Source organism: Talaromyces stipitatus, genomic scaffold (genome assembly GCF_000003125.1).
Source record: "Talaromyces stipitatus ATCC 10500 scf_1105507295515 genomic scaffold, whole genome shotgun sequence".
NCBI lineage: Eukaryota > Fungi > Ascomycota > Eurotiomycetes > Eurotiales > Trichocomaceae > Talaromyces > Talaromyces stipitatus.
The window spans coordinates 564,930-578,343 of NW_002990118.1; the positions used below are offsets into that span (position 1 = coordinate 564,930).

The 13,414-nt window shown below is 43.0% G+C and overlaps 5 protein-coding genes across 5 annotated transcripts, besides 4 other annotated features; 2 read left to right on the forward strand and 3 right to left on the reverse strand.

The window, feature by feature from the left end:
- Positions 1–204: 204 nt before the first annotated feature.
- Positions 205–702: a mobile genetic element.
- Positions 703–715: 13 nt separating this feature from the next.
- Positions 716–1,600: a mobile genetic element.
- On the forward strand, positions 731–1,429 carry TSTA_042350 (uncharacterized protein; the record flags this gene model as incomplete). Its single annotated transcript, XM_002484668.1, has 2 exons — positions 731–751; positions 803–1,429. The coding sequence occupies 2 exons, from the start codon at positions 731–733 to the stop codon at positions 1,427–1,429; spliced, it is 648 nt and encodes a 215-aa protein (XP_002484713.1).
- Positions 1,601–3,706: 2,106 nt separating the features above from the next.
- TSTA_042360 (uncharacterized protein) lies at positions 3,707–6,051 on the reverse strand (the record flags this gene model as incomplete). The annotated part of the gene is made up of 2 exons (XM_002484669.1): positions 3,707–5,847; positions 5,920–6,051. The coding sequence occupies 2 exons, from the start codon at positions 6,049–6,051 to the stop codon at positions 3,892–3,894; spliced, it is 2,088 nt and encodes a 695-aa protein (XP_002484714.1). The 3' UTR covers positions 3,707–3,891.
- Positions 6,052–6,509: 458 nt separating this feature from the next.
- Positions 6,510–6,746: a mobile genetic element.
- A 311-nt stretch (positions 6,747–7,057) lies between these two features.
- Positions 7,058–8,365: a mobile genetic element.
- A 512-nt stretch (positions 8,366–8,877) lies between these two features.
- On the reverse strand, positions 8,878–10,265 carry TSTA_042370 (gibberellin 3-beta hydroxylase, putative; the record flags this gene model as incomplete). Its single annotated transcript, XM_002484670.1, has 4 exons — positions 8,878–9,122; positions 9,188–9,776; positions 9,837–9,962; positions 10,020–10,265. 4 exons carry the CDS (start codon positions 10,263–10,265, stop codon positions 8,878–8,880), a joined length of 1,206 nt encoding a protein of 401 aa, XP_002484715.1.
- A 1,125-nt stretch (positions 10,266–11,390) lies between these two features.
- TSTA_042380 (translation initiation inhibitor, putative) lies at positions 11,391–11,868 on the forward strand (the record flags this gene model as incomplete). Its single annotated transcript, XM_002484671.1, has 3 exons — positions 11,391–11,442; positions 11,499–11,572; positions 11,644–11,868. 3 exons carry the CDS (start codon positions 11,391–11,393, stop codon positions 11,866–11,868), a joined length of 351 nt encoding a protein of 116 aa, XP_002484716.1.
- Positions 11,869–12,304: 436 nt separating this feature from the next.
- On the reverse strand, positions 12,305–13,123 carry TSTA_042390 (2,4-dihydroxyhept-2-ene-1,7-dioic acid aldolase, putative; the record flags this gene model as incomplete). Its single annotated transcript, XM_002484672.1, has 2 exons — positions 12,305–12,963; positions 13,033–13,123. 2 exons carry the CDS (start codon positions 13,121–13,123, stop codon positions 12,305–12,307), a joined length of 750 nt encoding a protein of 249 aa, XP_002484717.1.
- Between the last annotated feature and the right edge of the window lie 291 nt (positions 13,124–13,414).

The window sequence follows — 13,414 nt, forward strand, 5'->3', positions numbered from 1 at the left end:
GAAATAATGGTTCTTTTCTTTTTTTTTTTTCCTGAGAAAGAATTAAACTGAACCCTCTAATCCCTTGCATGCGCCAAATACCGCGTGCTTACCAAAAAGGCCAAGGGCCGCGATGTTAACAACACCAGCAAATTCGCCTATAGCCACACCTTCACCGACCAGAAGATGCGTATTAGATTAACCAGATCCAGCTCAAGGAGACCAAAGAGTAGAATCCCATCGTGTATCAACGTCATACTCAATAGATTTATTAGAAAGATTCATGCGCTTGCAACTACTGTTTCATGTCTGCCTACGTTGAGAGCTTCTGTGGATCCAGAGAGCTAGGATACGAAGTTTTATAAGTGGCTTAAGTGGATGGTATAAGTGATGTTTTTCTTCATCAAGGGTATCACAGAAAGAGGTAGTTTCTTCTATATTACCAGACTTGAGAGCGGAAAGGATGTTTTTTACAATAAGGTTAATGATGTGCGCTAAACATCGCATATAACTTTCTAGACTATAGAATAAAGGACTGGCCCCTAGCTTCTTCTGCAGATCTTAGAACAATTGTAAGACTATCCGCTCATTGTTGCTAGCATTGTCACTAGTGATTAAAAGCAATTTATGCTCAAGGTTTAGTTTAACAAGTAAAGCTTTAACAGCTATAGCTAAGTTCTTACCACTATGTGGTCCGTGGAGCTCTGTGAACTCCAGGACTTTCTCTTAATATTCAAATTCTTCTTTTAGAATGCTAAGCAATGCTTTGAAGGTAAGCTACCAGCTTCATATGCTCATGTAATATGGAACTAATACTTCAAAGTCAAGGACCCAGATTGAAAAATTCATTCACTATGAGACAGATTTCTCTCCCTTCTCACAGAAAGATTGGACTCGACTCTCCCAAATTCACATTATTCTCTCAAAGTTTAATGAGTTTACCTTGTTTGTCTCTGAGCGAAAGCCACAGATTAGTCTCACAGTTCTGATATACTATGAGCTCTATAATTTGCTGCATGATGCTGCTGAGCGCAAAGAAGATTTTGCAGATATTGATGAGGATATCGCAAGTGCTGTCAGAGAGAGTATCAATAAGTACATGAAGTACTATACTTTCATGGATATCTCCAACACATATTATACTGCCTTGATCCTAGATCCTCGTGTAAAGGCAGATCTCCTCCTATATGAATTGGACGACGAGGACACTGGCAGGAAGATTCTCAAAGTCCTCCGTGACAACCTTCATGAAAAATATCCTGAGACTACAGATCAGCGTACTATGGCGGAGCCCCCAGAGCACACCCATAAAAAGCAGAAAGCTGGCAGCTGGATGTTGCGAAGGCTACAGCCTCAGGACAAGCCTCCATCTTCTGATATTAATAGATATTTCGACGATATCCGGGTTAATGCCATTGACATGGAAGATCTGAATTGGCTATTCGAATGATGGAGAGTCCATAGAAAAGATTATCCTCGGATGACTGCTGCTGCTAGAGATTAATTGGCAATCCCAGCCTCTGAAGTCTCAGTTGAGAAGTTATTTAACTCTGGAAGAGATGTACTTGGAGTAAGGAGATACTCTATGAAGGGAGAAACTATGAGGATGCAATGCTGTTGGATGATGTATATCGTTAAGCAGTAGATGATTATTGATTAAACTCAGAAGGAATAGATCTAGCCTAATCCTATGGCGAATTACTCTGTAGTAGCGTCCTTAAGGGAGAGCGGAAAAATAATTTGCGAATAGCGAATATTCGCAAAATTATGCCAATATCGTATCGTCAACAGCTCTAAGTCAAATGAGGCGATCAATCAGAAGCTCGATCTTATAGTCCCAAATTTACCCCTCATGATAGCTTACAAATCAGCACACCAGAATGTCTATAAAAACCCAGATTGGAACCTCCTGTATGGAGAGAGACAGAGAACCGAATACATACAATCTTGATAGTCACTTCTTCTTTTCTTATCCTTGTAAGCTGCTATTCAGGATTGGCCTGGAGTAAACCCCCCAATCCGACAGAACGGCCGGTCTGACGATTTTATCGACCAATAGGAGAGCACTGCCCAATCGTCGGTGCGCCTCCGATTCATCCCGGCTCAAATATCAACACAGCTTTGGATCTTTTGATACATCTGACCGCTTCAAGAGTCTCTAAACTGTGATCAACTACGACTGGATGATTATGGCTGTGCGATTTGTTTCATATCTCATTGGACCATCTCTTCTAGACTCATTTGATACTTGTGATTTTTCTCCGTTTCCCGTTATTTCTCTTTTCTTTCCTTTTTCTTTGACTCTGGAGCAGAAGAGAACATCGTCAAAGTAGGAGAATGCTGTGAGATTGAAAAGTAGGTATACATACTTAAATAACCAGCAGCCAATGGATAGTCTACCAACGAACCAATATACAGAAAGAGATGATGGCGATAGATTCAACTACCTATCACACTTGCCAGATAACTAAATACATAACTAAATACATGAAGCATTCTCTTAGATGAAAAGTAGATGATCCGATGTTAGCGTAAGCAGAAATAGAACTTGCTGCGCTGTAATGTCCGCCAGAGAGAACCACAGGCGAGAATCAAGGCCCCATCATGGGGGACTATGAGTGGTAAGATGATGCTAAAAGAAGGTGTTGCACTGTCCTGAATACATGATCAAAACATAAAACTTAATAAGAGGTAACATCAAGAGATCCGAAAAATATGCCATGATGTTAGTTCTTTCTAGGGTCTGTCGTTGTTCCATGAAATCAGCCGTCTAATCGAGGAGGAACCAGTATCGAACCCAACCTTCTCGTAGTTAAATTATGGCTGCGTTTGGAATCGTCAGACTCATGATCCCAATGGGTTGCTTGAAATGGAGGTATACAAAGTCCTAACCAGGAGTCCCCATACGGCGCCTGTAAGGAGAAGACCTGGCTAGGCCGTCACATTTCCCCTTTCAAAGTCCCTCAAGATAAACAAACAGGTAATAACAATACTTGATGAAAAAGAAAAGGCTAGATGACTTCTACCACGTCCAGAACTGCCAAGTGGTCTTGGTGTATTTGCTATAAAGCATCAGGAATCAGTAAGTAATCAAGTCTAGGAGGTAGCCAGGAGAATAGATACATACAGACGGTATTCGATTGTCAAGACCAGGCTATATGCTCCGTTGATTTCCCTAATCCCATCTGATCTGCGCAACACCCTCCATTTGAGGGAGTAATATGGCGAATGGGAGATTCGTGGCCACATGTAGGTAGCGAATCACTGCAAAGGAGAGTCCACGCCTGGGCCGAGTAAGGCGTGATGATTGGTATCTCCGATTGCGAGTAGGGTTCGTGTTCGAACAAAGCTAGGAGCATTTGACGAATCATTTCTAAACCGGGGAAGAGGGGTGTTGATTCTCTCCATGCTTCCAATTGATGTTTGAAATATATGCTTCGAATATCATAGTCAGTTGCTAGCTTCAAATCAACATTCAAAAAGGGAAAGTTCATAACCATACCCAAGAAATAATCAAGCACTTCCAAGCAAGGACAGTCTACCCTGAGACTAGTAATCTATGTGGTTATGCTGCGTAAACTGCGTCCGCCGGGCTGAGGGTTATTCTAGCAAGATGTCCGTTTTAGTGCGATTATGAGGATATCAGATATTGCTAATTAGAAGCAAACAAGAAACAGCCTATGTAGGTTTTATAGTACGTACTTAAATCATAGGTAGCTTTAATGTTGAAGTAAAAGAGGACTATCCCAAGAGAACTAGCGTGTACCCTTGGCCACCCTCATCGCTTAGACCTTTGCATTATTATTCTTGCCGAGTGTGTCGTGGAATCTCGCCCTGGGGCGTAAAATACGGATGAGGAAGTTGTGTATGAGATCAAATATCCGTTGTGACAGGAGACCCTTAGTCTTGAAATCATCGAATCAACTCATTCTCCAACACATCCAGACACTTCATAATAATTTTTCCCAGCTGCCATCCCTGTCTTCGCTCAAAAACCTTTCTAGCCCACGCCATAGCCCCCTTCAAATCACCATCCCGAACTCCCACAGCTTGCATTGCACCCGCCAAACCTCCACGAACCATCTGCCAGGCAATCAAGAACGTTTTGTATGCATACAAAGTGATCCACGGGGGTTCGGAAATCGGTGTCACAGCCGAAGAATCAAGATAGCGCAAAAACCAGTCAACATGAGGCTGAATAACGCCGTTTGACTTAACCAGAATCTCGTAGGATAATGGTGCTAGATCGGTTGCTATTTTCAATGCTTCGTCCACACTTCCACCCACAATGCCTCCGGTATGGGATGGTGACCATATCTGGATTTCGATCATGGCCATTTCCCACGTTGCTTCACATAAAGCCGCGTACATATTCTTGGTGTTGTGTCTGTGAGCCTGAGGCCGTATAAAAGGTTCGAGCGCGACAAGGGATGAGGTTATAGGTTCCAATCTTTCGACGCTGAGTCTTCCCGTCATTGTAGACCAGCCCGTAATTTCGCGTGCACTCGAGATCAGGAATTGCGCAATATTAATCGCCCCGTAAGGATCGAACGGCGGGAGCGAGCTGAAGTTTCGATTGGAAGATAGAAAATATCGGACAGCATCTGCGTATTGCATGCTGCTACCAGGGCCGGATTGTCGTAGAAGCAATTGTCCATGTGCCCACTGCGCTGAGGATGATGCCGTCCAAGAATCTTCTGGGCAGGGTAAGTCATGTTTGATCTCTAAATGAGAGAGTAGCCTAGGAACAGAGAAGAACTGATACCACAAGGAATCAATTTGATGAATAGTGAAAAGCGTCCGTTTATGGGATTCGGCTTTTATGAATTCTCGCCACAGTGAATCCAGATCTGCTGTCGCTGAGGATTCGATTTGCATGGGCTGCATGAGTCCTGTCGAGCGTGCTAGAATAATCAATTTGGAATGCATCTGGGGTCCATATTCCGAGCTCTTTCCGCAAAGATACATTGTGGCGCATATTTGCAACAACAAATAGGCTTGAATCATGCTGATACCCCTGGTAGCATTTGATTCATCGTCATTATCCTGTTCCATTGAAGCGAGAAGTGTTCTAGCTCGATAAAAACAGCGCGTGGATAAGCTCGTTCCGGAGCCTGCTTGATCTTCGTTGTCGGGATCTTCGCCATATCGATAGGCTAGTGATAGCATACTAAGAATCAAATGGCACGGAGCCTGGCTTGCATCAAAGGTTGGTCTATGAATGAAAGGCACAAAATGCAATACGTGTGTAAAGTAGAGATCAACGCCTCGCGCAATTTGCGATACCGAAGGGAACCAATCTTCGTGAGCAATGGACGATAGATCATTGGCTAGCAAGCTGTCCGGAATATCTTGACTGAAATTTCCTCTATCCATAGATGGTGTAGACCGCGAGCCATTGAGTATGCGCACTTGATTGCCCAAAAAATCTGCATGCTTAGTAGCAAAAGACCCGGATAGTTGGTTCTGGCCCAAGTCATAGGCATTCTCCGTAAAGTGCGTAATATATGGCGGCTCGTGTATCCGTGATTGCTGCGTAATAGGAGATGCGTCGGCATGGAAATTTCTTGATTCAAGGTTCATGTTCGCGCTTCTTATGATCAGGTCTATATCTTTCTCATGTTGGGCATCATCGACATAGCGTAAGCCGGGAGACCAAACCTCATAGTCCGCTTGCAGTTCCACATCATCACCGGATTGTTGAGAACTCCAGGAATTTCCACGCCCTGCAGGAGATACTGACGAGTCCGTATCATTCTCAACAACATGAGAATTCCTTCCAGCAGTGCTCGTCGGCTTTGCCGGCGTACGTCTATTCTGACATGATCTCTTTGCAATTCGCGCATCTTCTTGCTGGGGATGTTTCCGCTTCATATGTCGATGATGCAAGTCACGTCGTGAAAAGGTAACATGGCATATATCACAAGACAGCTCTGAAACAGCATGGAGACGTGTATGAAGCGCTGCATGTCGCTTCAGGTTCTCATTTCTGGTGAAGCGTCTCTGGCAGACGTCGCATTGGAAGGGCTGATATGGTGTATTTTGCAGGCCGGCATGAGAGGCAGTAGACATGTTGGTATGAGCTCACGGCGACTACATGGACGGTGATGTTTGTAGGTCGAGAGATTGTAGATAGGAACAAAACCGGGGAAAGAAGGGAGTGGAGTCGGAGATGATCCGGTTATCGAGGAGTTGTATGTAATGGGTTTAGCTGTATTGATAGATAAAGATAGAGTGGGCCATACCTATTGCGTCGCCTCCCCCCACCCTCCAGGTGGTGGTCGGCCCGGGCTCAAGGGCCAAGTTGAATTTTGTATGCGATCGCTAACAAATCTCAACATCTAATTATTACGAATAACAACGCAACAACGAGATATAATGATTTAAAGGTTATAAAATGAGCTTCTTTATTTTATGATATATCTTATATAGTAATATTAAATACTAAATATAAGTCTTTAATGGTTAAATATTCGCTCAAAACCTACTTATTAATAAGATAATACATATTAACGTTGCGTTGTTATTCATAAAAATTCAATGTTTTCAGCTGATAGTTGAGCCCTTTCCCAAGAGATTGTACGACGAGCCCCAGAGAAAACTCGTTCTGGTTCATCGCTCATCCCAGGAATTGATAGAATATCAATTGCCATGTATGACAACCTTGGCCAACGTTTTTGCTATTGATCCTGACACCACCATGTTAGAGCACTCATGCGGATCTCGTACGGAGACTCAGAATTATAATCTTTATATTCATCCTGACTTGCTGGTCGAGCAAACTTGCCCCAAATCTTGAGCAATTAGGTCAAAATCATCAAGGTCTCAAGTATTCCGCTCATATGATTGTATGACCATATAATTAGGAGTCTTTTGCTGATACTCCTCCTAAAGCTTCTTAACCTTCTGTAATACAGGCTTTTGCCAGCTCTTTCTCCAGTTTGCTTCAATATACTTTATTTGACGAGCAGGATGAAGAATGAGCGCTGCAGCATAGAGGGGAAATTTCTGACTTACTATAGTATTTATCAAAGATATCCCACCCATTGTCAATTGTCGCTTGATCTCCTTGGGTCTTCAGAGTTGCTTAATCAAAGAGACTAAGAAATTTTCTAGTTCTGTGGAGCCTCTCCCAGTCTAATGGGGACAGATACTCTATTTCAAGCACAGCAAAGTGCCATTTAGTATAAGTGTCAATAGCACTATCAAACTAGAGCGCTACGTAAAGCATTTAGTACCAGCTATTTCACCTGGTGCAGTTATCAAGTGGAATCAACCTCCCTGCAAGATCTTTAAACTCTTTCATTCAGCCAGCTGAACCACGAATATGCGTCAATATGTTATGGAGTTTTCCCAGCAGGCCTATTTTATGGATAGTGGCCTGTCTCTGCAACTTAACTTCTCCCTATCCCTTATCTTCTGTGATTTCTATTTTATCCTATGAACTTAGTTGCTCCATCTCTAGCATATTTTGAAATAGAAATGCTTGCACAGCCAAGTTAATAACATGGCTAATGCAGAAGATGCAACAATACATAGAGTTCCACGTAATTCCTTCTTCTTCCTAAAGATAATTTCCTAATACTCGACAAAGCTTATCATTTGCAGTATGATTATCACAAACAATCGACCCAATCTTTTGCTGCATACCATAGTCATTCAGAACAGGAAGGAGAGTAGCGAACTGCTCATCTCCACTATGATTTCCTACAGTCTGAAGAGCAAGGAGGCCCTTGCAAAGCTTTTCTTGAGTCTGCTCAACAAAGTAAGCACAGATTCCAAGAAAGAGGATCCGATTTGGTAAGATCCAGATGTCAAGTGAAAGATGGATGCTTGACGATGCGGATTGGAGCGTTTTCCATATAATATCCTTTTGAGCTTGCTAGGATTGTTCGATTCTTTTAGGAATTGAGGTATGTGCTGTGATAATATAGCTCTCTGATTCTAGATTTAGCATTCAGCAAAGAGCATGAAATTCAGGCTATTCAACAAGGGATAATGGAATATTTCGTGTAATAATCAATGAGACCAACGCTTCATCAATAACATCCTGGCTCAAAATCCTCTGGAGAACTTTTGTATTAATATTTTGGGTTTGACCAAACGACGGTGCTTTAATGTAAAGCTGCTGAAGCTGGTAGACTATAGTTTGTTGGAGTGTACTTGGAGCAGATTAGATGGAGATTTGATGCCTTGATTTTAGATGATTCTGCATGTTTGTGGTAACCGAAGTGCCATATGGTGAATCCGTACAATGGATGCAGTATTTGATAGGAGATTTTTTATGTGATTGCACTTCATCATCCCGTGCTGGTCGAGTATGGACCCATGTCATCGAGCCTGTCGAAGTTTTCCCCCTATTTGAGTTGGCGGTATTGGACTCAGTTTCAACGGAATCAAGTGTAGGAACATATAAAAGACTGGATGAATCGGTATCGGAATCCATTTTTGAGTGGGATGATTACAATTCATGGGGAATTAGAAAAGAGGAGTATTAACATGAAGCTTTTCATAATTATCGACAGGCGGTGAGTGGGCGGTGAGGATTCTGCCGATTATCGATGACAAGCCTGCAAAATTCAACTTGGCCCTTGAGCCTGGGCCGACCACCAATCCCCGCATATCTATTAGGACTCTATCCAATCAAAGCTTGATTTGCATAGCCGACGACTGATAAGCAGAACCAGATTACAATACATTACACATCTCGCCTAGGGCATCGAGACGACTGTGCGTAAAGCACAATATACTCTTTTTGATTCGTTCATAGTATGGATATTTGGTATTAACATTGCTCTTGAATTGATGATAAATGATATTTGAGATATAATCGGGAAAATCTCCAAACAAATAGCCAAAAACATGGGGTGTATAAATACATCTAGTCCCCTGGCAAACTTAAACAGGAAGAACAACCTTAACACCCATATATTCGCGCTGCTGCATCAGCTTGCCATCAATCAAGACCTGATCAGCGCCAATTCTGTTGCGAACCGTATCTGTAGGATCGGTAGCCGTGGCAATCTGGATCTCTCGCCATTCACGATTGGTAGGTACAAGCTTGCCCTGAGCAGTCCGATTTTTGAACTCTTTGTAGACACCTTGATCTTCGACACATCCTTCTCGTTGGATTAGGGGGGATTCTGTTGCGACAAGCAGTATTAGTATATATTCCATAGATTGTGATGCTGTAAATACTGATACTTACCTTTGGCGGGTGCCATTCGCAAATCTCCAACGGAGCTATTGAAAAGAACCAGAGAAAGACGCTCTTCATGCAATTGATCGGCAGGGGGCTTGAACACACGGTGACGAGTTGCCTTGAAGTGACCACCGGAAACTATCTCTAAAGTATCACCGATATTGACAACGAGTGCACCCGGCTTGTATGGCACGTAGTGCCACTCCTCATCACGGCCCCAGATCTGCAAGCACGAGATAGGAACAGAGAAGAGTAAAGTCGTCAAACCAAAGTCTGTATGGCCATGCATACGAAGTCCCTTGGACGATTCTGCAGTCTGCTTTTGTACGGGCCGAAACAGTGCATGGCGGAAGTAGCCTTCACCGGTTGGACCACCGTGGGATTGGACATTGTCCCAAAGGTAGTCGTCCGGTAGCTCCAGGACACGTGAAAAGAGAGTAAGAAGTCGTCGATTGACGGACTTGGTTAGGTAGTTGCAAAAGGCTTCGATTTCGTCCATGAAGGGGTGTAGGCATTTAGGGACGCGGTTGATATCTTGCCACTCTCGTTTGTACCAGTTGAATTGTTCGATGCCATCAGGTATTCCGCGGTGACGCTTGCGACAAAAATTATTAGTATGTCATTATATCACGCTGAATAAATAAATGTCGCTCACCTTGAAACCATAGGGATGCTTGTAACCAGACCACATACCCGTGTCAGGATCGAAGAGAAGACGTTCCTTATCTTCTTCCGAAATGTTATTATATAAATATTGTGCAAGAGAAAACTGGCGATGGAGCTATAGTTTCGAACGTCGATTAGTATCCGTATATTCCCCCCGAAACCCATGACTCACCTGTTCCAAGGAGATTCCATAATTCTCAAGAAAGAGGAACCCATCATCACGGATGGCAACTTTCACTTTCTGAATCAGTTCATCAACCACAGCCGGGTCTTTACTATCAAGCAAGGATAAATCAATAGATTTGAGCTTGGCGAAGTTATGTGTTTCCTTTGTCACTGGAGGAGGAACCCATTCTGGCACGAAGGGCTTGCCTGGTAAGTTGGCTGAGGGCGGATTGAATAAAGCTGTAGGTGCCATTGTTGGAGAATGTCTTCTATAATGATATGCAACAATGAGATCTGATAGTGACTCGTGTCTTCGAAAATCCATTCAATAATACAATTTTTCTATCTCTTATATCCTTGCTCCTAATGCTCTTTCGGATTTGAGATCGGCATATGATTAAGCTGCGATCAGTAAGAGCTCTCGTACCCAGCCTCGAGCAGACTGTGACTGCTGGCAAAAGAGCAGGCGGTACCTCCTATCCTGTATTGAGTCATGAGATACTGGCTCTGTATCCGTACCAGCATGATTCCATCTTCGAATCCCACGCCGGGACCCACAGAAGCTTCAATTCCTTCGTTGTGATATCAATTGTCTTGTTCATTTCCGTCTACTCCTCCTTTTCATGCTTTTGACTCCATGGAGCTCCTCTATACTGTTATCAGTGGAGCATTAAGGTCAAGGTCCAACTGATGAGACGATCCTAGCGTAGCGTAAAGTTATTCCCTGCATTTTCTTCCATTTTGAGATATAATTGAATTCACTTAAGTGGAAAAGAAACTCTGATAGGAAACATTTTGTGGCTAATCTAGAAGTTCTGGGAGGAGTGTTTGGGAGGAGCTCCTCCCATGTATGACCCACAGCCGTGCATAACCCTAAAAGTCTCTATCAGATTGACACCTCCTTCTAACTTCAAAGCAACTTTACCATTTGCTAAAAGCTGAACTTTCTGATAACCTGTGCTTCATATCTCATCGGAATCAGAGCTCTATGGATCAGTTTGTAGATAGTGATACAAAGCGGAGTCAGTGGAATTGAGACCTGAAGGGTACTGCTCCTCCTGCTCCGCATTTTATCGTCGAGATACAGTTGATTGCTCGTGGACCCATTAGGTAATGATTATGAGAAAGGGATGAATCTCTGAATGAAAGTGGATAGTGAGCTCCTAATCATTCATCCTCTGTGTTTGAAAATTGGTTTTCACTTTCTGCTCTTCTTTGAGGTTTTTCCTCCTATAAAGTATGAAGGCATAGGTGAAGAATGACAGAGGAGACATCGAATCAGTGACTAAACTGACAACATTCTAATCTCTAGGCATATCTTCTTCTCATTAACTATCATCTTCTGATAATACCTTACCTTCATCAACGCACTGCAACGATGTCTCGACAACTCATTTCCAGCGCGAAATTCCCTCCCAAGCCGCACAACTGTAAGTCCTCTGATCATAAAAATTCTCGAATTAGTCTTGATACTAATTATAGAAAGGCCCTGCGGTCAAAATTCCCGGTCTCGTTTTCTGTGCCGGTCAGACAGCTACGGGAGAAATCAAACAAGCAACCGTAAGTTCGCCCCTCCAATCTACGAATTATTCTCTGCATCATAACTTACATACTCGTGTATTCTCCAACAGAGAAAAGTCCTAGAAAACCTCAAAGAAGTCCTTGAACTATCCGGTTCTTCCCTCGAAAAAGTGGTCAAATACAATGTATATCTTGCGAATATGAAGGATTTTGCAGCCATGAATGAAGTCTACATTGACTTCCTGCCACAACCGATGCCATCACGGTCTTGTCTTCAGGCTGTTCCGCCTGGTGATGGCACTGTTATTGAGATTGAATGTATTGCACAAGCTTAAGATAATGATATAATGGATTGAATAAAGTATGAAAGGATTTCACGTGTGATAGAATGACTTTGGGGAAGTGTAATGTAACTCACGTAACTATATACCAGCATTCCTTGGATCGTACCTAGGTATCTAAATATTTGCTCCTTAGCTTATGAAATATTAAGGATGTACCATGACCTCTTGTCCGGAGCTACCTAGGTGGGACATATCCATGCATACTAACCTTTTTGTATGATTCACGTCAATGTCATAATAGTATCTTTTAGGGTTCAGTGATGCTAGATACTTTGAAATATTGTCCTGACTAATAAGTGATCTCGAAGGAAGTATACCTGCATATATAGGTAGACTTAGAACTAGGTAAATCAGAGAATTCTACGTGGGGATTTCCAGGAATATATCTATGAAGTGTATTTGAAAAATGGACAAAACTCCATATCTATCATGAACGAGCAATATCAATCTCTTCCATATACCAATTCTGAATAGCCTTCGTATCACCCGTAATAGCGACAGTATCAAATCGTTTCTTCGCCTCCTTGGCCAACGAGCCATTATTCACCAAACGGGCAACCCATTTTCCATGTCTTCTCGCTGCATCAACAATCTTGTCAATAGCAGCAACAAATTCCGGCTCATCCCCGCGGGCCGGCACATATCCAAGAAGCGACTGCGCAAGGTCATTGGGCCCTATAAACAGGACATCGACACCAGGCATAGCAGCGATTGCATCAACGTTTTCCACACCGGCATGTGTCTCGATTTGGATCATAGTCAACAAAGTCTCGTTTGCAGAAACCATATACTCAGGCGTCGTGAGTCCATGCCCAATAGCCGGAAACGCAGACCCTTGCCCTCTCACACCTTGCGGCGGAAATTTCGAAGATTGGATAATCTGTCTCGCTTCTTCCGCATTATTGATCTGCGGCACCATAATACCATGTGCACCGGTATCAAGGGCACGTTTGATAATATCGTGCGCCGGACCGCGGATTCGAATGATGGGTGATACTCCAAGGGCGGATATAGCGGCGACGGAGTTGTGCATGGAGTCGTCGCCGATGTGGCCGTGTTCGCAGTCGATGATGACTCCATCCAGGCCTGTAAGGGATACTATTTGGGCCATTCGGACGGAGGGGATGGCCATAAATGTCATGAGTGGAAATTCACCATTTTTGAGCTTGTTGAGTATTCTTAGACGAGGGTTTGAGATTGTAGTTGTGTGCGCGGTGGGATATTCGGTGGTTTTCTGGGTCGCCATTTTGTTTATCACTTGTTATATTATTGCAATTGATGGTGAAGAATTAGAAGTAGGACGTATGTCAATGAGTTCAAGATGTGGTTTGATATTAGCTTTTCAAATTGGATATTCAATTCACATAGAAGACCTTTAAGAACATCTATCATTACCTAGGTATTCTTCAAGAAATTTGAAAATCTATTCTGTGAGCTCTCTAGCACCTCAGTAGCTGTCTCTATCGTGGAGGAGCGCCATGAAGATCAAGAATCAATACTGTATATTATGATAGCCATTTTTCGGATTGAGGAGGAG